The sequence below is a fragment of the Anguilla rostrata genome, chromosome 3, assembly GCF_018555375.3.
Source record: "Anguilla rostrata isolate EN2019 chromosome 3, ASM1855537v3, whole genome shotgun sequence".
In the NCBI taxonomy this organism is placed as follows: Eukaryota; Metazoa; Chordata; class Actinopteri; order Anguilliformes; family Anguillidae; genus Anguilla; species Anguilla rostrata.
The window spans coordinates 15252599-15277365 of record NC_057935.1 but is presented as its reverse complement, the minus strand read 5'-3'; the positions used below and the strand labels follow the sequence as shown (position 1 = coordinate 15277365).

Sequence of the window (24767 nt, the reverse complement as noted above, 5' to 3'; positions counted from 1 at the left end):
GACTGTGACACAACTCTTTGTATGATTTAATTGTAGGCCTTACTGAAACTGCAGCGATCACTTCCCTGTTTTAAAGCAATCATCCAGAGAGCCAGGGTGGGTCTGACAGGTTATAAATGTTCAGTGCCATAAAAAAACAGTCCAGGAGAACATAGTGAGGAAGTCTTTTTTTTCTCATTATCCTAAAATACAGTCCCTGGATGGCTGGGATTTTACAATTAGTGACAGCAAAGCATATTGCCTTCACAATAATAATAATAATAATAATAATAATAATAATAATAAAAAATTAAAAAAAAATACAAATTATAATAAAATATTTTAGAATAGGCACAGTCACATAATAACATTATTATTATTATTATTATTGTTATTATTATTATTATTATTGCCTTACAGCCTCATATTTAAGGCTCACACAAGGCTGTTCTTTTCTGCTTATGGAGACCATACTAGTAGAGGTTGGAGTAAGGCTTCAAGAACCCCATTTGAAGGTGGAGCATGCTGTCAATCACTGACTCAAATGAAGCTAGCAATGTTGCTCTCCATAGCACAGCATTCAACTCACCGAGATGTTTGAAACTACATGATGTTCAGACTATTGAAGCTGTCTTAGTATCAGCAGTGAAAACAGGATTGAATAGAGTTCCTCCTTTTTACTAAAGTGTGACGTTGTAAGAACCCTGCCTGAACAGAAGGAAAAGTTGTGGTGGTTCCTGTGGTGAAAACATGAATGTATAAGTGGTTGAGTAAACTAATAGATGTTTAAGAAAGGGACTATGTGAATCAATGGATGTGTAAATGGTTGAATTAATGGTTGTGTAAGTGAATGACTGAATTTATGAATGTGTAAATGAGTGTCATTTATTATGCTTTATGTGTGAATGTGGCCAGTTTTCATTTTGACTTCACAACACAGGCCCTGTGCAATTTACAATTGCATTTTACTGTGGCAAGTGTCCTGCATCCTAATAGTGGAAACACAGTGGAAAAGCTGTATGTGATCTAATTGCTGAATAATGGCAGCTAAGTGAGGTACCATGAACCAATCAGTGACAAATTGCTTGGTTCTCTGCTCTGAGCATCTCTGGCCTAAGCAGATTTAATGTGTTTCAAACAAATGGAGTCACTACACTGTCCCCCGTATATCTTTTTCAGAGTTAATAATTCACATTTATGGCCTTCATCATGCAATCAGCAAAAAGCAGTTAATTACTGCAGCAAAGGCAAAGGTCGTTTGCATCCCTAACTCTCCAGTTACTTAACAAAGCTATCCTGAGCTAAGAGCAACACCCGTCCTTCCTTCTTGAGTAAGTCAATGCGTTTTTTGTGGATTTTTGCATTTATATTTACCAGTTAAAAATTCAGCATGTTATGCTTATGACATAGTCGTGGCTCCTGTTTCTAGTCAATTGCTATATGTTGTATGAAAAAAGTTAACCTCAAAATACCATGCATTTCAAAACGTATGTGTATGTAAACAGAAATTTGATACAAAAAGAATACATTTTGAAAGAAAAATGACCTTTTTGTGTTTTTTTTTTCAGTTTTTGTAAGATGCTCTGAATTCAGTTTTATGACAGAAAGGGAGAAACCGATTACATATTAGAACTAAGATTTTTTTTTTTAAATAGAGAATAAAGAATAATGTTTCTAATATACTGATTTTATACATATCTTTACAAAATGATCTATAGAAATAATTACAGAATCTATAATTGACTTTTTTCCACAGAGGGTTTAGAAGATATAATCACTGTTGTGAATGCACATCCTGAATTTGGTGACGCAGCAAATCAGTTATAATTTAAGCATGAAACGGGATGTTTAGCTGTCATTTTCTCGCATCCATATCTGCTGCTTGATCACCTTAATGTTGAGAAAAGTGAAAAGAGCCAAGATGGCTGATATCTCAGGAGACGGAAGCTGCAGTCTGAAATAAATCAGCAATGGTTAATATTCCCTGCCAATCACATGCAGGCATCTTTCCGCCAAAATCATTCCTTCAATAAACGGCAGATAATACATTTATTTGTCAAACAACTACACCTTTTATTAAAAAAAACTTTTGGTGCCTTAACACTTGCCATAAAATGAATAAATCGCAAAGAAACAAATAGCAAAGTGACATACGAGGATGGTAATTTCTTTGAAACAGTAACATTGTTTCCAAGGGAAATTCTGAGATTATCTTCGGAGAAAACTAGGTTTTGCAAAAAGGTGCTTTGTGTGTACAATCTCTCTACGTGAAATAGTGTGATGAATTGACCTGTAATACACAGGCTGCTTCTTACACCAGGGACTATAGAGTACAACAGGGCCGCTAGAATTTATTTGAGAAGAGTTGTATCAGTACTACAGGACAGCCTGTGCTGATTGGAGAGCGGTAAATCCGTGCTAAGGGAGCTGTCAGTACTACAAGATAATTATTGTAATTGTAGAACTATTGCAGGAGAGCTAAAGCCTACTGTAAGAGAGGTGTAGGCTGTAGGCACAAGGGACTGGGTGAACCAGCACTGGTAACCCTAAGGAATCCCGCAGAGCACAAAGGGGGGTATGGAAAAATAGTTTGGTATAATAGCTTTTCCCATTTATTTATGACCTGTTTATTGGGGTACTATGTGGCACAGAAAATGGGACAAAGCTTAACCCACCTACTTCCACTATCCCCCACTTATCCCACCTAAGGTATTGGTGGAACAAGCAACATTTTCCAATTTACACTAGAGCAGCTCTTGCCATGCCACTCTATCATATGCCATTGAATAGAGTCCATCAAAAGGGATTATTCCTGGCGTGTTCAACCAAATGTGAAATCTCTGTCTGTCGGGTGCTTTAATCCCACAGGTCATATATCGAACACTTGAAGACAAACCATTACAGTCATTATAATTTAAAGTCATGTTCTACAATTTATTTTAATTGTATTGAGCAGCCTATGCCAAATCACTATTTCAAATGAATGGACTTTAACAAGATTTGAAAGCATTATTGTGTCATGGTGTTAGCATAAACATTTAAAACTGTGCAGTATGCCAAAGTGTGAGCCTGGTGGCATAAAACAGACTTACTGAAATGGTGGCATACTGACATGCAAGATTATACCGGTACTGTGTGTAATTTGAGCACTTATACCAACTCTACACTTTCTGTTTTGTTTTTTAGAGTTTTGACTGGAGCAGTGAAGATGTTGTTGGTTCGGCTGCTAATTTTGGCACCAATGCTTGCAGGTCAGTAGCTGAGTCAACGTTATGTGGGAGGTGAACTGTCCATCAATCAAGGAGCACCTGCACTATTCTTTTCAATAAGAGAATAATATTATTTGTAATCATGCCTCAAAAGAAAAAAAAACCCTCAATAACAAACAATAATACTGAGAAATACCCTGTCGTAGACCAGAGACATAACCTTAGCCCATAGACAGCATTCATAGCTATAGACACAACTGTGGCCTTTTGATCACTATGAAAACATTCATATTTACAAAAAAAAAAAAAAAAAATTTTTTTTATCAGACATCTATTTTAAATTATTTATGTACAACATGTCTTACTCTGACACTATTTATACGTAGTTTGTGGAAAATGTCTGATGTATGTGCACCATTAAAAAAAAATAAAAATCTAGCCCCTAGGATGAAATAGTTAAAGAAACCAGGGCTGGTGGTATTTTTTAAAATAACTGCAGCGTACGTTTTTCCTGTTTTACCTACTGTACAACTATCTGATCTGTGCAGTTATGGAGATAACTTCAGTTCACGATAAACTAGCATATTGTTCACATTAATAAAAATGGTTTATTTGCTGAGTATTTATTTTAAAGTGGTTTTTAACCAACCTGTCTGGATTTCTGTGTCAGGATATGTTCAAGGCTTTCCAGAAATAAATACGATAGAAGCAAGAGTGCTGGAAGACGTTCCCCCAGGTCCGTGCCTTTGTTTTTGGGAGTTTCTCATGTCTCCATTTACATGCTATCAGCGATGCCTTGCTCATGACCAGTAATGTATTTTAAATGTATGGGTTTTACAAAGAATCTTTCAGTTGAACATCATATTATTTTCCCAATGTATTGGACTCAATTATTAAACATGTTCCCCACCATTTTTTAAATTATCATTCTCACATTCTCATCTCATGCATATCGGGTTTCTACACCGCAGAGATTATGTATTCATTACACTTGAGCTTGCTACCAGGATTTTTTTCCCGTCCCTGCATTTGGAGATACAGTACAAATCAAACATGTTTACATGTAAGGTTATAAAAATAATTAAGAGGAAAACATTGCCTTTTTAACATGTATTTTCCCTATCAGGTGATTTTGCTTTCCAAGTTGAAGCTACTGATACGAACGGAGCGCCATTAACCTACAAATTTATAACAACGGGGGAGTTTGGAGAAGGTGCATCCTACTTCAAAATAGATGCAAATACAGGACGAGTTACTGTCCTTCGTGAGTTGGACAGAGAAGTAAGTTTGTTTCCTAAGGTGAACAGTAGCATTTGCTGAGATGAAAATCGGCAGGGCGGAAAACTTCCCTTGAAACTAATCATTGGTCTCAAGCTGTTTTCAGTCATTTCCCTTCAATAGTCTGACAATACAACGATCAATTCGCGAAAATACTCATTATGATCAGATATAGTCAGTTCTCCGCAGTTAGGCTAGTGATAGGCTTTTTAAAAATTTAGCATAAAGAAATTGGATATGTACTACTCATGGCAAAGATCTGCAATGCACATATTTTGTAAGTGAAACAATCTTGAAGTGCAGGTATTGTTAGATAGCCTTTATTACAGGACATGCCTAAACCTAATGTGGTAGTTAACGGACTGGTGGAGTTTTCCGTTATGTGTAGGCCTAGGCCTAGAGTTAATGATAAAAACATATTTTTTCTAATTTGAATTTATTGTTTAATCTCGCTAACATGAGGTGTAGAAAGAAGCTATGTGCTTACGCTATGGAGCGTTTGAAGATTGTATTAAATATGTTTAACTTTATTTAACAACAGTTGTTTTATTATTATTATTATTATTATTATTATTATTATTTTAATATGAACTAAATACTTTATATGTTCATTTGGCTAAGACATCCCCTCAAAGGCATAACGAAACCTAGGAACACCCCCAAAGTGTATTAAAGTAAACCTGATCCAAAGTAATTTTATAAGACAGTCACACCCACCTGGAAGGTCAACAGGAGAAATGGCAAACTCACAGTGCATAGAAACCAGGAGTTTGGTCTTCTTAAATAATAACAATGGCTGCCTTGGCACTGCAAGGTGAAGTAAGTTTTTTTCCCCTCTTCTCCAGACTAAACCAGTGATTAGAGTTCAAGTCGAAGTTTCCAGTGGCGAAATTGATGTAAGTCAAGCCCGAATAAAAATTGAATAAAATTGTATATATTATCTTTCCTGTGCATCTATTTTTACATATTTTTTTTCTAATGGATACTGTATGTCTGCATAGCGAGCAGTCATTCCTGTAATTGTGGAGGATGCCAATGACAACTGGCCTGTTTTCCAAAATGGGCCCTTTAATGAAGAAGTCCCAGAAGTGAGTGATTTCTGTCTGTGTACTCCACATAACAGTTTATTTAGGGCCATGAGTTTTTTTATTTTAAGCAATCAAGTTCTTGAATAAGACCACAATTAGTTAATGAACTGAATTGAGTGTTACATTACTAGATTAGAGCAGAACATTGTACCCACCTCACCGTATTTAAATGATATTTGACAACCATGTAATAATTGAATTAATAGATTTTTTAACAACTGGTTTTTGAAAGTATTGTATTAACTGCTTGGTGTTGAAGGTAGACATCGGACATTTATTCAAGAAAACTTCATTGCCTATATATTATATTATATTATATTATATTATATTATATTATATTATATTATATTATATTATATTATATTATATTGATGGCACTCCAAAACTGTAAAAGTCAAACATCAGGTGTTTTCTGGCTTTTATCTAAATGTTTTTTCTCTCTCTAGAACACAGCAGTAGACACAGTTTTATTCCGAGCAATTGCCACCGACGCTGACTTCAACACAGCGGCAGCTGTGACGTACTCTATTTCAAAAGTAAGCACACTTCAGTTTACCTTTCTCTATTTAACGCTTGCTCGCTTGCAGAAAGGAGTGTACAGGTGTTATAATTTATAATCGAGGTATGTCATTAATAATGCAAGTGATGTTTGTTCAGGTGTGTAGGTTTGTACCAGTATGTTATTGGGATGGCAGATATGCCATCCCTCCCGCCAAGTCACACCATGGCGGAGCAGCATGCCCTATACCTATGCAGTACCGAGAATTTGGCACTTCTCAGGGTTCCCTACAGAAATAACCATAATGACCACAGACACTCAACTTTTAAAAACACTTATTTCTGTACCGTGCAACCTCATTTCAACAGACAGAATTCACAAATAACTTTGCACATCCACACAATAAAGCCCCAAACTTTTGCATTTAGTTTCTTGTAACTTGATATCAATACCTTTTGATATAAATACTTTTGATGGCAGGGCTAGATTTAGCTAGTTTGAATAAATTACTTATAGGCATTATAGACTTATAACATTAGATAGTAATGTTACCTACTGGACTGTATGTGCAAGTAGCTTGGTGTTTTCGTTTGTTGAAAACGTGTTTTTCTTCAGATCATTTATACATTGAAGTGTCTTATCTTTGACTTAATAAGGTGTGCAGAAAGTTGTGTGCAGTTGATATTATTAATCCTGTGAGGTGTGTTGTTCTTTACACAGTGAGGTGTGCTATTATTAATCCAGTAAGGTGTCTTATTATTAATGCAGTGGGTTGTGTCCAGGTGTGTTATTATTAATGCAATGGATTGTGTCCATGTGTGTTATAATTAATGCAATGGGTTGTGTCCAGGTGTGTTATTATTAATGCAGAGGATTGTGTCCAGATGTGTTATTATCAGTGTAGTGAGGTGTTTCCAGGTGTGTTTATATTATTTGTGTTTGTTTGTTTTTGTCCACAGGCTATACCAGAGGAGGGCCTGTCACTTTTTTCAATCTTTCCATCGACCGGTGAAGTCAGGCTCATGGGAAAACTGGACTTCAGCAAAAGCAGTTTCTACCAGTTGGAGATCAATGCCACTGTGAGTTTTTCTGACAATGACAGCTTAAATGGATGCACATGACCACTCATTCACATGCATTTCCATTGTATAGCTTAACTATAACTTATATATCATCTTTTTTTGTTTATGTGGTTCGTCAATTTACATGATTTGTTGGCTATTTAAGTGATTTAGATGAGAATCTGGTTAAAGTGACTTAATCTGCCTTTACAGGATGGCGGGGGTCCCTTTGAAGGGCAGACAGTTTTTCGGTGGACCACTACGGGAGCTTTCATCAAGGTCAAGGACGTTCCCGACCTTGATCCCCAGTTCTTACGGCTTCCCTATTCCGCCATTGTGAACGAACATGCTATCATAGTGAGTATTACGCACAGAATCTTGCTATTGCCAGACAATTGCTTAAGCGTTTCCTTTATGGGGTTTTGAAGTTAACGGGAAACAGGTGTCGTTCACTTTTAACAGGGTTTCATTGCTCTTCATAGTGAAAGGATGAGGGTTTGAAATACGGAAAGCTTGCAGATATGCATACCTTTACTCCAATATTAACATTAATTTATTCAGTTGGGAAAAATGTGAACTCAGCAAAATCAACAACAACAGCAACATTATTATTAATTACAAGGCAATTATTTGTTTTTCTAACACATTTTTGTATTCCTGTTAGGGTCGCTCTGTGTTTCAAGTGCAAGCTTTCGATCCAGACACGGAAGTTAGAGACATTATCCTCTACAGTATTTCAAGTGAGTTCATAAGTAGTCTAAGCCTTATACAACAAATGCACAGTAAACATAATTTAAAGTATCTTAACCCTCCTGTTGTGTTCCAGTCAAATATGACCGATATACAACCTTTCTGTATCAGAAATGTGGTCTCTTTCATCTAATGGCCTCAAGCTTCCATGAATCTTTCCATACTAGGCATCTGGTCACATAAAAAAGTAATGAGTACCACTTTCATTAAAGTTTAGGTGTTTTATTCAAATTTTGTACATCTCTGGTGTTTCTGGTCAAATATGGCCGGCCATAGGAAATTAATGGGTGAGACTGTATTAAGTTCGTCCAACAGTTGGAAAACACACACATTTAGATATTTAGGTGAATTGTAGGTCTTATCTAAAGGAATTTGATTCTGGTATTCATTTTTTTTTTGACCGAATAGTGATTTTTCAATTCTATAAACTGGTCGACTGCTAGTATCCATTGGTTCAGAAATATTTAGATTTTATGATTGTTCTCTTTTAATAAAATTGCATTGGTCAATTTCGACCAGAAACACAACAGATTATGTGGCACCATTACAAAAAATGTAATGTGAAGTGATTTCAGAGTATTCTGGTTATACCTTGCCACATACCAGTCTGAATTCAAAATAATACATAAATTGTGCTTATTTTACAAAAAAAGTGGTATAATTTTATTTAAATGAAGTCTATAGGCCAATAATTTCAAAAAAGATGTATAAATGACTGGGAATGAAGTTGGTTAGAAGGTGCAATACAACATTAGGTAATTAATGCTTTATGATTGCTTTATGAAAATGAACCACCCAATTTAGTAACACAACGCAAGGGTTAAGTGTGTCCAAATAAGTAATTATGCACAGCTGAACGCTCTAAAATCCATTTAGGCTGGCATTATATAGTTTATGTGCAGATTGGCTGCAGTTCGATAATCCATTCTTTTATTGTCATCCAGATTCTACTGCACCAGAGTTGTTCAGCATCGACCAAAGCAGCGGAATTATATCAGTCAGAAGCGTACTTGACCGTGAAAGTTTGTTGGATATTGATGCTACGGTCATACTGCAGGTTGTGGTGAGTTTCCTGCCCACATGCCCCTTACACCTGGCAGAATCCTTTCCCTGATGCAACTTATTTACTAACTAAAAAACATAATTAAGAAAACATTATGAAGCATGTGTGCCAGTTACATTTTGAGAATGTTCCAAATAAAGTGATTCAAATGGCAAATAAATAAATAAATAAATAAATAACATTTATTCTAAAATTGGACCCTGAATTGGTCAACAATTCAGGTTCTTTTTAAGTTCAATATCAACACAACAACATTCTAAAACCATTTTTACAATGTGCCTATTGACTTCTAGGTAATGTCAAAGAGATATCCAGAAAAGTAGTCGCATTAAGCATTACATTCTGGAAACGTTGACCCTGACTTTCCTCTAGATCCAGTGTTCAGGGAACCACGTATTCTGAGCTGGGTAGTAATCTCACTTGTCTGTGCCCCTAGGCCAGAGAGAGCAACCTAAATGTTAACGGGATTCAGGCCAGCAGCTCGGCCGAAGTGGAAATCAGGATTTTGGACATCAATGACAACAAACCCCTGTTCTATGCGTGCAATGCCGACCCATGTGACTTCACCACAGTGGCACACAGCTTCAGTGGCAACGTTGATGAGGAGTCCTCTAGGGGCGTGACCGTTGCGGGGCTGAACATGGGTGTTAAGGACTTGGATGAGGTCAGAACTTTTTTGCATCTTTTTTTTTTGCGTTCTTTCACTACACAGTGTTTAATTGGATGTAGGCTGCTATGATATAAGCCTATTTATTTTGTCTGTGAGCATTTTTTAAAAATCGGCTTTCAATTTAAAATTAATTTTCAGACATTTTCAGAACTTCGGAAATTCTGTGAGAGTCTATGATGATTGATATCATCAAAATGTGTACTCTGATTGAGCAAACCTGCAGCAGGGTTAACGCCACTGAATAGAAAGTGAATGCGGGCTACCTGAATCTTGACATCATGAAATGACAACACCTTGCGTTCCCGTACACCCAGGGTGCGAATGCCGTGTTCACTCTTCACCTCGAGGGGCCGGACAAAGATGCGTTTTCGGTCACGCTCCTCCCACTAACCGGATTTGTGCAGATTAGCATCGAGAGGCCTCGAGACGTTGACTATGAGAAGAAAAAGATCATGACCGTGCAGGTGAGGGTTCGGTGATAATGGAAGCAATACACCAAACTAGCTAAGAATTATTGCTGAATTTTCCCAGCTTAAGCCAGGCTTTATGTAAGAAAGACGAACACGTTTAAGATTAACTGCTCCCAAAGTTACAGAGAACTAAAGTGCATTTTGAATATGTAATAAGGAAAAATATGATGGAATATGCAGTAATGATGTCTGTGAAATATATTGAATATATTATAACATACAAAAAAATACAGGTATAAACAATATACATGAATTCTCTTCTTTGTTAAATATGAAGATTTTCATAGAATTTTAAAATGTAATAAGAGCGCCTAAGAAAAGAATTTTTACCCTCAACTCCCCACGAGTGCCTTGGCTTCCCCCCCCCACCTCCCCCACCTCCCCCTCCCCCCCCTCCCCGCCTCCCTCCCCAGGTGGTTGCCACGGATGCCTCCATACCCGAAGACTGCTGTTCCACAGCAACGGTCACCATCCAGATCAACGACATTAACGACAACACCCCAGCTTTCAAGAATGAGAGCTACAGGCTGGAGGTCAAAGAGCACAGTGCTGTGGGCACTGTCATAGCCACCATTACGGTAGGCTCTTTCTACTTACACCTCATCTATGTCACGCTCGTCCCGTGAAACAAAAGGCAATGACGACAACCCTATTCTTTTCACACACTGATGCATTTTTTCTCCTTCTGTGGTAATTTGACATACAGGCTACAGATCCAGACACTGAGGACGAGGGAAAGCTCATCTACTCGCTGGCTTCGGGAAGCATGTATGTGGTCCTCCCTGCAAGGGCTGGACTTTTACTCTAACTGGTTTATTTTCTTAAGTGCACATTCACTTAGCAGAACATTTAAAGGATTTATTTACAAAAAATGTAATAATAATAATACGTCTGTGATTGACAGCACACATTAGCTCCACCATTGATACTGGAGATTCCCTCATCAGACGTATGTTTTAATTTTAGACTGCAGTACTTTACCGTTGACCCGAAGAACGGCTCCGTCATGGTGAACAGCGAGAATATAGACCGGGAAATCCGGAGCTCTTACACAGCCACCCTGCAAGCCTCTGACACTGCCGGCAGAATGGGATTCACCACCCTGGAGATCACCATACTGGACATCAATGACCACGCCCCCGTAATAATGCGGGACAAGTACGAGGAATTTATAAAGGAGGGACCCGGAAAAAAGCTGGAGATTCAGATTCAGGTTGGGACTGAGTTTTGTTAAAAATATTATATATTGTGAAACTTAAGTATTTTATATAAAGCAAGTATCAGTATAGGTGCCCATATATTGCGAAGGGTTCCAATGTTTTCATTTCAATACATTTTTTGTGCATTCCATTTCTGTAAGCAGTAGCATGTTACTTTAAAGAAGCCTAAAATACTAGTAGAAACTGGCAGCCCCCTTTCCTTGCAGTTATAGAGATATACTTAAGACAATGTATACTTATCTGTGTATCTCACATTTTCATGATATTTCATTGAGTTCTGTATGTCTGACCAGTAGGCAAATAGGCCAGCTGTGTCTTGTTGCCATAGTTACATCCAGACTGTAGGTGAGATAGTTTTCTGGAGACAGGGATCTCCAAGGCACCTCCTCCTTGCTGTGTGAATGGCGGTCTAGGGGCGGAGCTTTTTTTAGGCTTTCTTTACTTTCCTCTCTCTCTCTCTCTCTCTGCAGGCCCGTGATGATGATGAAGAAGGCACCAACAACAGTAGGATCTGTTATGAAATCATGCCCAGTGAATTCAGCCCGAACTTCACCATCGATAAGAACACGGGCAAACTGGAGAACATCGGACCGCTGGACAGGGAGGCTATCGACCCCTCGGCTAACGGCGTCATCGAGCTAAATGTGACGGTGTATGACATGGGCGTGCCCAGCCTGTCATCACAGGTCACAGTCCTGATCAATGTAGAGGTGAGGCGCAGCAAGACAAGTTCACTGACGTACTGACGTGTGAGATGATGATAAAGAGATAGCAGTTACAATATGGCTTTTCTTCCTGAGTAAATAAAGGACAAATTCAATTAAAATAGTCCAGAATGCAATTGGAAACAGTTCCGAATTTTAACGTGTCAATGAAGGTCTGTAAGTGCGTGGACCAAATTTTTTTTATGTTGCTGGGGATTAGAGTGTCTGCTAAGGTGGTTATATTAATTTCTCCAAGTACAAGAGTACACAGAAAGACATTCAAAGGTGACACTTCACAACAAAATTTCTTCTCAGGACATCAACGATAACACACCTCAATTCAGACAGAAAAATTACCTATTCTACGTCAAGGAAAGCATCAAAGGTACACTTGTTTTTTTAATTTTTAAAAACTGTATTATTACAAGCTAATGCTTACCTTGGGTGCTGTTTGGTAGATATGTTACACATTAGGACACTCTGACAGGTATATGTCCAGTCAAATTTGTAGATTTGAGTGGTTATTTGCTCTCAATTTTGTCAGCATTTAAAGAAAGAGCTGACAATCGAAAATTAATTGCCTGAAAATGTCCTGTCGCTGTTTCTATTCCTGTCCTAAAATCACCTGTGCACCTGTGTTACCTGTGCACTTGCTCCCTCAGGTGCTTTTGTGGGCTCCGTGTCAGCCTACGATGCCGATCAGGCGGTCTTCAACAACCGCATCTCCTTCGACATCACCAGCGGCGGCTTGGCCAGCTTCACCATCGTGTCCCTGGAGGAAGGGGATGGGAAAGGATACATGGGGAACATATCCGTGGACCAGGACATCGCGCTGGACTACGAGCAGCGGAAAGAGCCCTACGTCTTCAAGGTGGAGGCCAGAGACGAGGGCCGCAACAAGGACGAGGCTTGGGTGGAGGTGCGCGTCCTGGACGTGAACGACGAGCGGCCCATCTTTCCGTCCGGTCAGTCCGTGCGGGTGAACGAGAACACCAACGAGACCGTGGTGGGCACCATCGTAGGGAAAGACCTGGACGGCAACCACAGCCTGACGTACGAGCTCCTCTCCGCCGAGTGCCGCTGCGAAGGCGTCATGGGGCCGTGCCCGGAGGACTGGTTCAAACTGCTCCCCACGGGCGAGGTGACCGTTAACCCAGAGTTTGCCGTCGACTATGAGAAGTGCGACCAGGTCATCTTGGACGCCCAAGTGGTGGACATCTTTACGGAGAAAGGGCCGAACAACAGCCTTGCAGGTGGGACCTTTCTGCACGTGACGGGTTCATCGTGCGTTGGGAGGAACTCGCCAAACATGCCAGTTATCTCCACAGTATGATCAGATGTGTGACAATACTTTTAGCCACTCCACAACGACATGCATATGTGTGTATATATATATATATATATATGCATGCTTGAAATACATTGCAGCTTACATTTTATGAAAACCGGCAATGCACTGGCAAACGTTTGACTTTCAGTTAGATACGTCAAACATGGCCTCAAATAAATTAAGAAATCCCAATGCCCGAAATAGGACTTTAAAAAGGTCAACTCTGATTCATTCTTGCTCCTCATGATGAATTGCCAAGGTGCTCCAGATTATTCTCTGTGGTGTAAATTTAATTTTGGCACACAAGGGTTATTCCACTGTATTTTAAATGGGGGACTGTCGTTTTACTTCCTGTTCTGGCTGCTGAAGATTTTGCTTTGTTTTCCCAGGTCAGCTGCAAATTGACATTGTGGACATGAATGACAATGTGCCGCAGTTCATCATCTCTGAGGCTCTCTTTAGTAAATATGATTTTAATATATTTTTTGTTTGCTCTCTGGTAGCTGCTCTTTTGATAAACTGCTTGTGTGAACTGAATGAGAAAACCAGATCAGGGTTAAATATTATTTTAAATACTTTAACACTTAAGATGTCAGAAAATGTTTGCATATCCCTGAAATACTCTTACATATTTCTGAGATTCTTCAGTGAAATATGTTGACAACCACTATGTACAATCATTTTAAAGGAGGAATTCTATTTGTGTCTAAAGGGTTAAAATACTCAACGTTGAAAACACATTTTTGTAGGACATGATGTGATTACAGGAGAATTTATAGTGATTTACTGAGCTGAACACGTGCAAGTAAACTGCATAGTGTTCATGTGCTTTTAGGTAGCTTGCTTTAATATTTTTCAATGTAGTCACCTATGCACTGATCAGTTGACATTTTATTGTAATATTTTCTTCTAGTTGTTGTCAATGAAAAAACAGAGAAAGGGACCTCAGTTGCGGTTGTCACTGTAAGTTACCCCCCACCTGGCCCCACTCAATACTGAAAAGCTGTCTTGGTATTCATTGGCTGCATGCTCAGTTCACCCTCAACACTTCACCCTTGTCTGTGTGTTTCGTTTTCTGTTCTTCTGAAGGCAACCGATCTGGATTCTGGCAAAAACAAGGAGATAACTTTCAGCGTGCTGACCACAGAGTTTATCAGCTCAGATAACGAGATCTCAAAAGAATCCCTCTTCTATGTTGACACGGTTGCAGAACAAGATGCTTACGTTGGAACAATCAAGTAAAGATCTGAGCTGAAGATCAGTTTTATGGCCATTACATTATGTCACATTGCGTAACATTTGTTTTGGGGGAGGGGGTGGTGGATAAACTGGTTTTCAAAAGACCTAAGCCACAAGAAAAGACAAGTGACCATTAACGGTAGTGAAAATGCAAAAATTACTGAGCAAATAACTATTTTTTTTCTGTAGACCTACCTAGACATATTAACCTGTGAAAACAATACCTGTGTTTAACAACTTAGACCCTAGCATAGTCATTTTATTGCTTTATTTATTGCTGAAACATTTAAATGTTATCCTGTTAAACTGTGTCCTGAAAATATACTGCCTTCTTGTTTTAGGACTATCGGAAGTCTAGCCAGTGACAGGAAAGGGAAATATTTGGTCACAGTTGAAGCGGCAAACATAGCAGTGGAACCGCAGCTCAAAAACTCCACTCAGCTTGAGGTTTGTTTTCTTTTCTACTTCTTAAGATAAACACACTTGTAAATCCTTTGACCACTGTTGCATATTTATTAATGGTGGCCAGTATCTTATGTATAATAAAGTTTAGCCATTATGCATGTCTTGACAGGTCTAGATTTTCTTTTCATGTTGAGCATATCAGAATTTGTCATTTAACTTTACACATTCAAATTGATATTATTAAACCTTTAAACTAATGCGGAGACTTTAATATTCGTCTTCACTTAAATGGAACAGTAAGAGTTTCCATGCTATTCTGTAATATATGATAAGGGAATATGAATAAAATATTTAATTTAGTCATTGCAGGTTTTAATGCTGAAACTTGTCTCAACACAACTCATCCATGAACATTTTGCAGGGCATGGTACAGTATCTGAGAATGCGAAATTTTCTTGTTTGCAATACAAAAACTAGAAAAACACTGTACTGTAAACACATTCTAAGGCATCCATAATTACGCTTGATTGTTTTGTCAGATTTATACCATTGACAGCAGTTTCCGTGTTGAACTTTACTTTGAGTCTTCTGTGGATCAAATCAATGACAACATCAATGAAATCAGAAGGTGAGACCCTGCCCCACCCCTGTCTCTACCACCACACTCATACCTAGCCTGCATGTGATCATGCCTACATCCATGTCTGAATGTGGCCCATTAGAGCAGTGATTTGAGAGTGAGGCTTCACGGAGTCCAGGGTTGGTGGAGCTACCCCATTTTTCAGTGACTCACAGATTTTAAGCCAATCAAATGTTCATTGATACGCTGTGTCTTAGTCTACCTGAGCTATGAGATACGTTATCAATTTATGGTTCTGTCAAACCTGATTGATTGAGAGCCACTTTGGACCGTGCTACTGACCATATCCAGTTTGGGGGAGTTCAGCAGACAGACAGAGTCCTCTGCTGGAGAACAAGTGAACTGCATCTGGACACTGCCTGGTTGGGGTCTAGCTCCTGCTGCTGGCTGTACTTTAGTTTGAATTGATTAGCTATGTCTGAGATTAACCTCGCCAATAAACAGCCCTTGTGCTCAGCCCCCTCTGACCCCTGTTGATTTAAGAAGTGGTGTTACTATGGCAGCGCTGTGATCTCTGTTTTTACCGCAGGACTCTGTCATCTGCGACCAAGGCCACAGTGCATATTTTGAGGACGGCGGCAGTGAGCTCTGCACAAAGGTGAGAATTTTGAAAGAATAAAGCTGTTTTGTGTTGCATTTCCTTGTGTCATGTTGCAGTGCTTTATGAAGTAGCTGTGGGCAGACTAGTTAGGGGTTGCAACTGCGTGGTTATAGGTTTGCTTCTCAGGTGGGGCACTGGCAGTGGACCCTTGAGGAAGGTCCTCAACCTGAACTGTTTCAATAAAAATCCTGCCGTGTAAATGGATTATATCTGATCGAGAATGTAAGCCTTGTTAGTCGCTATGGAAAAAAGCGCCTGTCGAGTCTCTTAAAGGCATTATGTTTGTTTGGAGGTTGCACTTGAATTGCATCAGTAAAAATAAATCCAGCTTTAAAAATGAGCAGAATGTGTGTTTTGTAAGTTGCTGTACTAAAAGCCTGAATGTAAATTCAAAATAAATAAACACTGGAATCACAGAAAGCTTTTTTTTTTTTTTTAAATGCATCCAGGCTTGCTGTTGATATTTACTGCTGTTCAGCTATTTCCTATTTTATATCTATTTTTTTTCCAGAGCCACAGCACTCACACTTTTGGAAGCTTACTTTGTCTACCTCAACGGTACTGCGATCCAGTCGGAGACTGTTGAGAAGGTGCTACAGGAAGACCTGTACCACGCAAATATACTCAAAGACTTTGGACTCACAGGCATTGTAAGTCTGGGTGCGCTAGAGTGACAGGTGACGACCAGCCCTCAAATTCAGCTGGTCCTCTCCGCTTTGGGAGAATGCATGTACAGTGAGCTCCATAATGTTTGGGACACAGCCATATTTTTTCTTGATTTGACTCTCTACTCCACAATTTTAGATTTGTAAGCAAACAATTCCCATGTGGCTAAAGTCTCGGCTTTTATTAAAGGATATTTTAATACATGTTGGTTTCAATGTGTAAAAATAACAGCACTTTTGATGCATAGCCCCCCATTACAGGACAAATGGCTTCACAGGTGTTTCTAATTAGCCTGGTGTGTTCAATTGTTTCTTTTAGTGTAAATATAAGAGAGCTTTCAGTATCTAGTCTTTTTGTTGCCTTTGGAGTCTGTTCTTTGCCTTTGTCCGCATGAGTACCAGAGTTGTGCCAATTTAAGTCAAGGAAGCCGTCATGATGCAGAGAAATATGATGAAGAGAATACAGTCAGAGGCCAAATCTTAGGCTAACCTCAACTGTTTGGAACATCATTTAGAAGAAAGAGATCACTGGTTAGTTCAGTACTGCCAAAGGGCTTGATATGCCAAGGAAGACCTTTAGAGTTGATGAAATTCAAAGAATTGAATAAAGAAGAAACCCCCCCCCCCAAACACCTGTCCTATTCATTCTGCTGCTGCTATCAGCAGTTACATCATCAATGAAGACGTGAGTCAGTACATGAAGCATCCATACATGCCCAAACCATAATACCCCCCACCACCATGTTTCACCTATAAGGGGAGAGGGGGTGCTTAGGATCTTGGGCAGTTCCTTTTGGCCTCCTTCCTTTGTTTGTTTGCAATCAGTCTAATACAAGTGAATTTTGGTCCACGAGATCTTTTTCAAAAACTCTACAGGCCCTTTTGGGTACTTCTTAGCAAACTGTAACCTGCCCATCCTGTTTTTGTGGTTAACTAGAGGTTTGCATCTTGCAGTGTAGCCTCAGTAGTTCTGTTCCGTAAGTCTTCTGCAGACACATCCACACCTGCCTCCTGAAGAGTGTTTCTGATCTGTCAGACGGCTGTTTCTGTATTCTTCAGTCATAAATTGTGGAGTTCTTCCTCCGTCTATCGGGCCCTTTGCGGTTTCTGAGTTGCCCAGTGCTCTCTTTTTTCTTCATGATGTTCCAGACGGTTTATTTTGGTAAGCTTAAAGATTGGCCTATTTCTCTGACTGTTTTTTTTTTTCATATTTCTCTGACTCATAATGGCTTCCTTGACTTTCATTGCCACAACTCTGGTCCTTATGCTGACAAACGTCAATAACAGGCTACAAAAGCAATCAAAAGCCTAGAATCAAAACTAGATACTGAAATCTCTCTTGTACTTGCACTAAAGAAGAAATTGAACACACCTGACTCATCAGAAACTCCCGTGAACCCATTTCTCCTAAACATATAATGCCCTGAAATGGGGGGCTATGTATAAAAAGAGCAATTATTTCTAAATTGTGAGACTAGGATGCATTAAAATACCCTCTAATAAAAACCGAGAATCTGCTCTTTAACCACATGTGTATCATTTGATTGTAAATCTAAAGCCAAATCAAGGAACACTGTCTCTGTACCAAACATTATGGAGCTCACTGTACATACTTTGCCTGTAGGCCTACAGCTTGATTGTAAGATTATTCACAAGCTGCCAGTTAGGTGTGTGCATTTTATTTTCAAAGCGTTTATTCATGCACCTTTTTGTATGTTTTCGATTAGGGTGTTCATGGCTAAACTGTTTCTGAAACTCTCATGAAGTTTTTTCTTTATACTCTAAAACGGTGTGAGGGAAATTTTAAAAATCACAGCTGGCACAGAAGGAATAGGTGGCCAAGGAATTTCAGGAGCTCAAACAAATGAACAAACAAACAAACAGATAACAATTATCATCATTCTGACTCAGGTTTTAGGCCTTATTTACTTATGCAAATTATTTACTTAAAGTAATGAAACCCTCATTTGTGTAGTGCAGTTAATTTTATAATTAGAGTGCATCGTTCATTTTTAAATCTTATTTTCCTAGTTTGTTCAGTTTTACCTTTGATTACTCTTAGGATAATGATTTGAGTATTCTCCATTGAATGACTGTTAAGCAGGCTGTGTCTGTGGGGTAGTTTTACTAGCCATGCAGTGCTAGCAATCTGGGTTCTATGGTTATGTCACTGAAGCTCCGCCTACTTCTCCTCCCCCTCTTCTGTTTCAGGTGTCAGGAGCGACAGACCCGGGGGTCGTTGACCCTGTGCGCTTCATCCTGCTGGGCTTGGTAGGGGGTCTTCTGATTGTTCTGGTTGTCATGATAACATCCCTTGTCTGCACCCAGAGGAAGTGAGTAACCAGAAGGGGTGTGTCCTAGCACATAGCCAGCTCTTGGCATTGCCAAGACATCTCTCTCTCTCTCTCTCTCTCTCTCTCTCTCTCTGTCTCCCTCCCTCTCCCTCCCTCTGACTCTGTTCCTCTCTCTCTTTCTCACTCTATCGCTCTCTCGTGAGCAAGGCCGCTGTAGGCAGGGCATTGTGCAGTGACCGTGCGGAGGTTGATCAGGAGTGAAAGGATGATCAGACACATGACTAAACTGCTGATGTAAATCAGAGCACACATCACAAAAAAGAGTTTGTCCCTCTCCCCAGGGTATCCACAGTGTCCATTTGCTTTTTTTTTCTAAAGAAACAGTGCATGTTTCATATACCGTGCATTCAGTTGCAGTCTTTTGATGGTGAAATGAAGGTTGCTAATAAAATATCACACTGAAGTGTTTACATGCAAAGATGAATGTAGATTTTCTGAGGACGTCTCTTGAAAAATGGCACACTGGCACAGAATACTTTATATTCTGCATAATGCTTAAAAAAAAAAAAAAAAAAATAGAAGCCAGTGTGTAACATTTCAGCGTGAAATGTGACAGTAGTGTGCCGGTTCTTGTTGTACTTGGAACTAAGCCTTTGCCGTCGCTATGGTAACAAGCAGCTCTTAAAAAGTATGGAGGAAAAAATCTCTTATTGTGGAAGCTGGCTTGCCTGACATCCAGAGGGTGTGAAGATACTAGGGGCGGCTTACACTCAAACCTGATACTTACAAAGCATGGATATTGATACCACAATTGTTTTTTTATAATCTAAAGCACGACCATAATCATAACACTGAGCAATGCTAAAAGAATTCTGGGTCAAGTGGAACCTGAAAATTCAACATAAGAAAATTGCTAAAAATAGGGCGGTTTCTGTGGGGTGGTTCAAAGATTTTCTAATTATTTTAAATCTGAATTGGTGCTTGAGCTTAAAGCTGTTGCTGTGAAAATCAAGCTGCCTTTTTGCATGTGTAATTGGGCTGATGGGGGTTTTTGCTGAAGGGGAACTTGGTGCGGGCGCATCAACGGGAGATATAAACCTGCTGAGCCGAAGACCAAGGCTCCCAGCCAAAGAAATAATTGCACCTTTGGCAGTAAATAAAGGAAATAAAGGCAGACCAGTGGCTCTCCAGTGTTGCAGAACACTAAGCTACCGCAGGCATCCACACTTGCACACACGCGCACACTCTTACTCAAACTGTCGCTTACACGTACTTACTCAACACGTAGAATCACAGTGCACACAGAACCATTGCCCTCGTTTCATTTCATTTTTCTGTTAGTATTTTTTTAATTATATTTATTAGTTGAGCAAATACTCTTATCAGAGAGAATTTGATTAATGTGCTCAAAAATTAAAAGAAAAAAAAGATATTGTGGCGTTGCTGTTGCTTTCTGTAATGGATACTATGTCTGTCTACAGTATGTGCCAAAAGCAGTGTGCACTTACATTAGCTTTATTGAATGTTGATACAGGTGTTTAATGATTTTACATCTTATGTAAACTGCTAGATGGGTAATGGATCAGTATAGGCAGGTAATTTTTAATCTGTGGGAAGCATACAGGAGAAACACATCACATTATAATGTCACCTCATTTAAGGTGATTATTTTTTTTATGAATAATGCATATACAAAGTAGCATGTTATATTTGTGTAGTTACAGACAAATGCAATAATATTTTACGAGCGAGTACTGTCAACGTGTTTAATTTCTGCAAAATGTTATAATATCTGTCTCCATTCCAGTGCCATTTTTGCGGTGATACTAACATCTCAGTTCGGTCCAGTGTCTTTGTTTTCAACTGCCACTAGCATCTGTCTGTAGTTCAGTATCTTTGGCTGCTAACTACTGCTAGCATCTGTTCACAGTTTGGTTTGTTTCCAACCGTGTTTGGCGCGTGTCTGCAGTCCAGTGTATTTGCGGCCAACTATGGCTCCCGTCTGTTGTTTCAGCTACAAGAGGAAACTGAAGGCATCCAAGGCCCTGAACACAGCGTCGATGGTGGCAGAAGAAAACCAGAAACCCAGCGCCATCGTCCCTGGCACCAACGTAATGAAGTGAGTGAGCGTGTCCACGGGAGAGATACAAAGTCTGTCCAAAAGTCTGTCCGCAGCTACAGCTCTCAGCCTGCAGCTTTCAGTTCGGTCCACAATGAAAGAGCTGAGTGGACAGAGCTCATAGCATTGCTTCATTGTGTTGAATTTTTCACCTTTTTAAGGGAGGGGGTGCGGCATTCTCATCCTGCACTTGGAATTTCACAGTCCTCACATGATAGACAATTACTAAATGCCTGTTATTAGCTTGATGGGTTGTCAGTCATCTGAATAGACTTTTACTTTATTTTGTGCAGTCACTTATAATTATCACCTCATAATTATCAAAAATGCCATTTCCTGAAGATATGTACTGTATCAGGCCAAGAAAAATGTTCTCTTAAAAGGAATCTGCAGTTTCCACATATATCCACTGGTTTTAATAAATGCATGTCAGCCATACTGTACTACGACATTTGAAAATAAATATCACACATGTACTGTACTCTGTACGCTGTATGATTTGGATCACTGGGATTCAACCCTGATGTGAGCTCTTTCTCTCCCTTTCTCTCTGTCTCTCTCTCTCTCACTTAATCACTCACTCAAGGGCTAACCCTGTGCTGCATTTGAACATTGACACATCGACAGACCTTGGCTTTGATGAGGAAGACTCCAGCACAGACAGAGCGAGGTAGGATGTCATCTATCTCGGAACGTGAATGTAACAGAGAATGTGTGCTATTTGGCACTTATTAGAATTATATTACATACTGTGTAGGATGTTGTAGATCAACAAACAACATGAAATTTACAGGTTGCAGTGCTTGTTTGAGCATCTCTAGACTTGAGAAATATAATAATAAACTCTGGGGGCTTGAGGACCAGTTTCATGTTTGTTAATGAAAATTTAGTTATTACAATGTGAATATTTAATATACTGTATACAATGGTCACAATTACACCAAGAACATATAAATCAGACAAGGTGTATTTTATCCCAAAGTATAAAATATGCTATTTAAGTATTAAAATATAAAAACAGTTTGTTAAAGTTAAATATTTCTTCCCATTTTGCCATGGACCCCTGGAGGTCCTTAGATTCCTTCTTGGGTACCACTGCTATTAGACCATGAGTTGTCATCTTTTATGCAGTTCAGCTACACATCTATTGTAGCAATCACAAGGTTTTTGGCTTAAAACAAACTTTCTCCAAAAAATTCTCCAAAGATTTTTGTTTGGGCCAGAAAAAAATCTTAGTTCTGGGTTGGACCCCTGTTTGAATAACTCTAAGAAATAAGCCTCTCAGGATTTCACTAGTAAATGTTTTTCTCTCTCTCTGTGCATGTGCTCTCCTTAATTAAATCCAGTTTCTCCTCTGGTTTTCTTTCAAGTCACCATTTTGTTATTTTCTCTTAACATCCCTTGAGAGTAGCATCCTTTTTCTTCCTGCAGCTTTGTCTGAGTTTTAAAATATATCTCTCTGGGTTTTGTCTTTGTCTTCAGCGTGAACTCCTTGGATTACAACATTGATATGAACATGACTGAGAAGGACACAATGCCCATGATAGTAAGCATTCGTTTTACCTCAAACCAGCCCCTCTGTCACATTCATCTGCCTGTAAGCTTTTCAGGATGTCAAACATGCCCAACAAGATATTTCCATTCTCTATGCTGATATAGTAGTATTGAGATCATACTGTTCTAATCTCCATGCAGATTTTATGCTACTGAGATCAGGTTGTGCTATTGTCTATGGAGGTATTACAGTATTGCAGTAAGATCATTATATTTTCTGCATGGAAAATGCAGTAGCTACTCTGTATCTCACAAGCATGAAATGGAGAGAACAAGTTTGGAAAATTCTTCAACTGACACAATGCAATCCATATATCTGCTGGGAGGCTTAATTATGCACGTGTGTGTGTGTGTGTGTGTGTGTGTGTAGCCGATAGAGGAGGAGAACGAGGAGATGGAGGAGCACGTTGAACCACTGGACGCTGCTCTGGCTGCACGTGGGAACAAGAAGCATGCTCCAGCGGCTCCCCACGGCTTCACAAACCCCACCCTTGACACCACTGACCTATAACCTCTGCCTGGGGGTCAAGGGTCATACCTTTTCGGTCTCCCACCACATGACACCAATACAGTGATGTGTACCTTGCCAATGGACTGCCCGTAAAGCAAACATCAATTTGCCAGTAATCTGAAGCAATCCAAGTTTTGAAAATTTGTAATTGTATTCGTGTATTTATGAAGGCCATACATTCCCCAAAACCAGGGACAAACTGGCTATTATGTGAATTATGTTTTATTTTTTGAACGAATGCAAATATATTTGCTCCATATTTAAATCCTCGTATGTAGAGTGCTTTACCAAATGATATAAAAATGTATTTTTTTATTTGTAAAAAAAACGGTTCTTTAGTGCTGGAACCAAGCACCTTTTTTTCCTCTCACACTTCCCTCACAGAAGAAAGGACAAATTACCATTAGTGGGTTGCAGATTTTTTTTTAACGGGCAACCTGCTGGGTGAAGAGGCTGGTTTGGCCAGCGGAAGGGTGGCGGTTAATGGCGGCGCTCCTCTGTCCGATACCCCCGGTTACGGAGAGCAAAATGTCAGCTATTCTGACCCAGAATAATGGCGGCGAAGAGAACAGGAGAAGAAAAAATAGAAAAGCCCCCCCGAAGCCGAAGATTTGTCTGTGAATTAAGGGTAGATGATTCACCGGTACAAAAGATTCACCTTTTGCCCGAGCTCTGCCGTACAGTGCCCGACGGCACACTGCTGCAGTCTGACTGCAACCTTCTCAGTTAATTCTCTCTCTCCGATTTCAGTTCTGTAATCATGCAGCCTGTGTACAACACCTGTCATAAAGGCATCAGATTGCATTTGTCTTACGTTGCTTGGCAAATAAATTATAAGAATATGTAAGGTTGCTGTGTGCTTGCATGTTAACTACAGGAATCGTGTCTGGGGGGTATTTTATTTTTCAAAATAACACAACACATTGGTAAAATTCTGATGAAGTTATACTTTTTGTATGTGTATTATTATCGAGTGTGGAACTTCAATAGAAACTTTGTGATTCCCATTAGCGCCACTCTCTCTCTGTGTGCAGGACAAATGTACCTAAATGCAAATGTGACACCAATTCCCTCAACTCCAGGCTGTTTTAAGTATGATTATTGTGTTTTTAGCATAACTTACTGTCCACCAGGTCCCTTTAACAGTGTGAATGTCAAACTCCCAAATTTATATATAAAAAGGTGGACATAACCTTGTTTCCCAGCGATGGAGTTCAGTTAATGGGGGTCCTGGTAAAGAAAGGCCTTGCTGACACCCCTCCTCTCCCCAAAGTATTCACTGAAAAATGTCTGAATCAGCCAGTGAAGCATTATAGTCAAGCATTTCCAAAAATTAAAAAAAATCACGCTGTACAAAAATAAATATAAAATATAAATATTTTAAATGATTTTAGTATCCGTGTATGCCGTGACGGGAA

At 39.3% G+C, this 24767-nt stretch overlaps 1 protein-coding gene across 1 annotated transcript; it reads left to right on the top strand.

The window, feature by feature from the left end:
* The first annotated feature begins 1235 nt into the window (after positions 1-1235).
* Positions 1236-24196, top strand: cdhr2 (cadherin related family member 2). The gene is made up of 31 exons (XM_064326434.1): positions 1236-1310; positions 3166-3230; positions 3859-3924; positions 4315-4469; positions 5312-5362; positions 5468-5554; positions 6001-6090; positions 7013-7132; positions 7328-7471; positions 7779-7854; positions 8809-8927; positions 9364-9591; positions 9912-10061; positions 10481-10645; positions 10774-10835; positions 11034-11280; positions 11758-11997; positions 12307-12376; positions 12654-13244; positions 13711-13782; positions 14235-14284; positions 14411-14559; positions 14902-15007; positions 15505-15593; positions 16135-16203; positions 16718-16856; positions 19083-19204; positions 21180-21284; positions 21871-21954; positions 22767-22830; positions 23209-24196. The coding sequence occupies exons 2-31, from the start codon at positions 3188-3190 to the stop codon at positions 23347-23349; spliced, it is 3894 nt and encodes a 1297-aa protein (XP_064182504.1). The 5' UTR covers positions 1236-1310; positions 3166-3187; the 3' UTR covers positions 23350-24196.
* Positions 24197-24767: the final 571 nt, after the last annotated feature.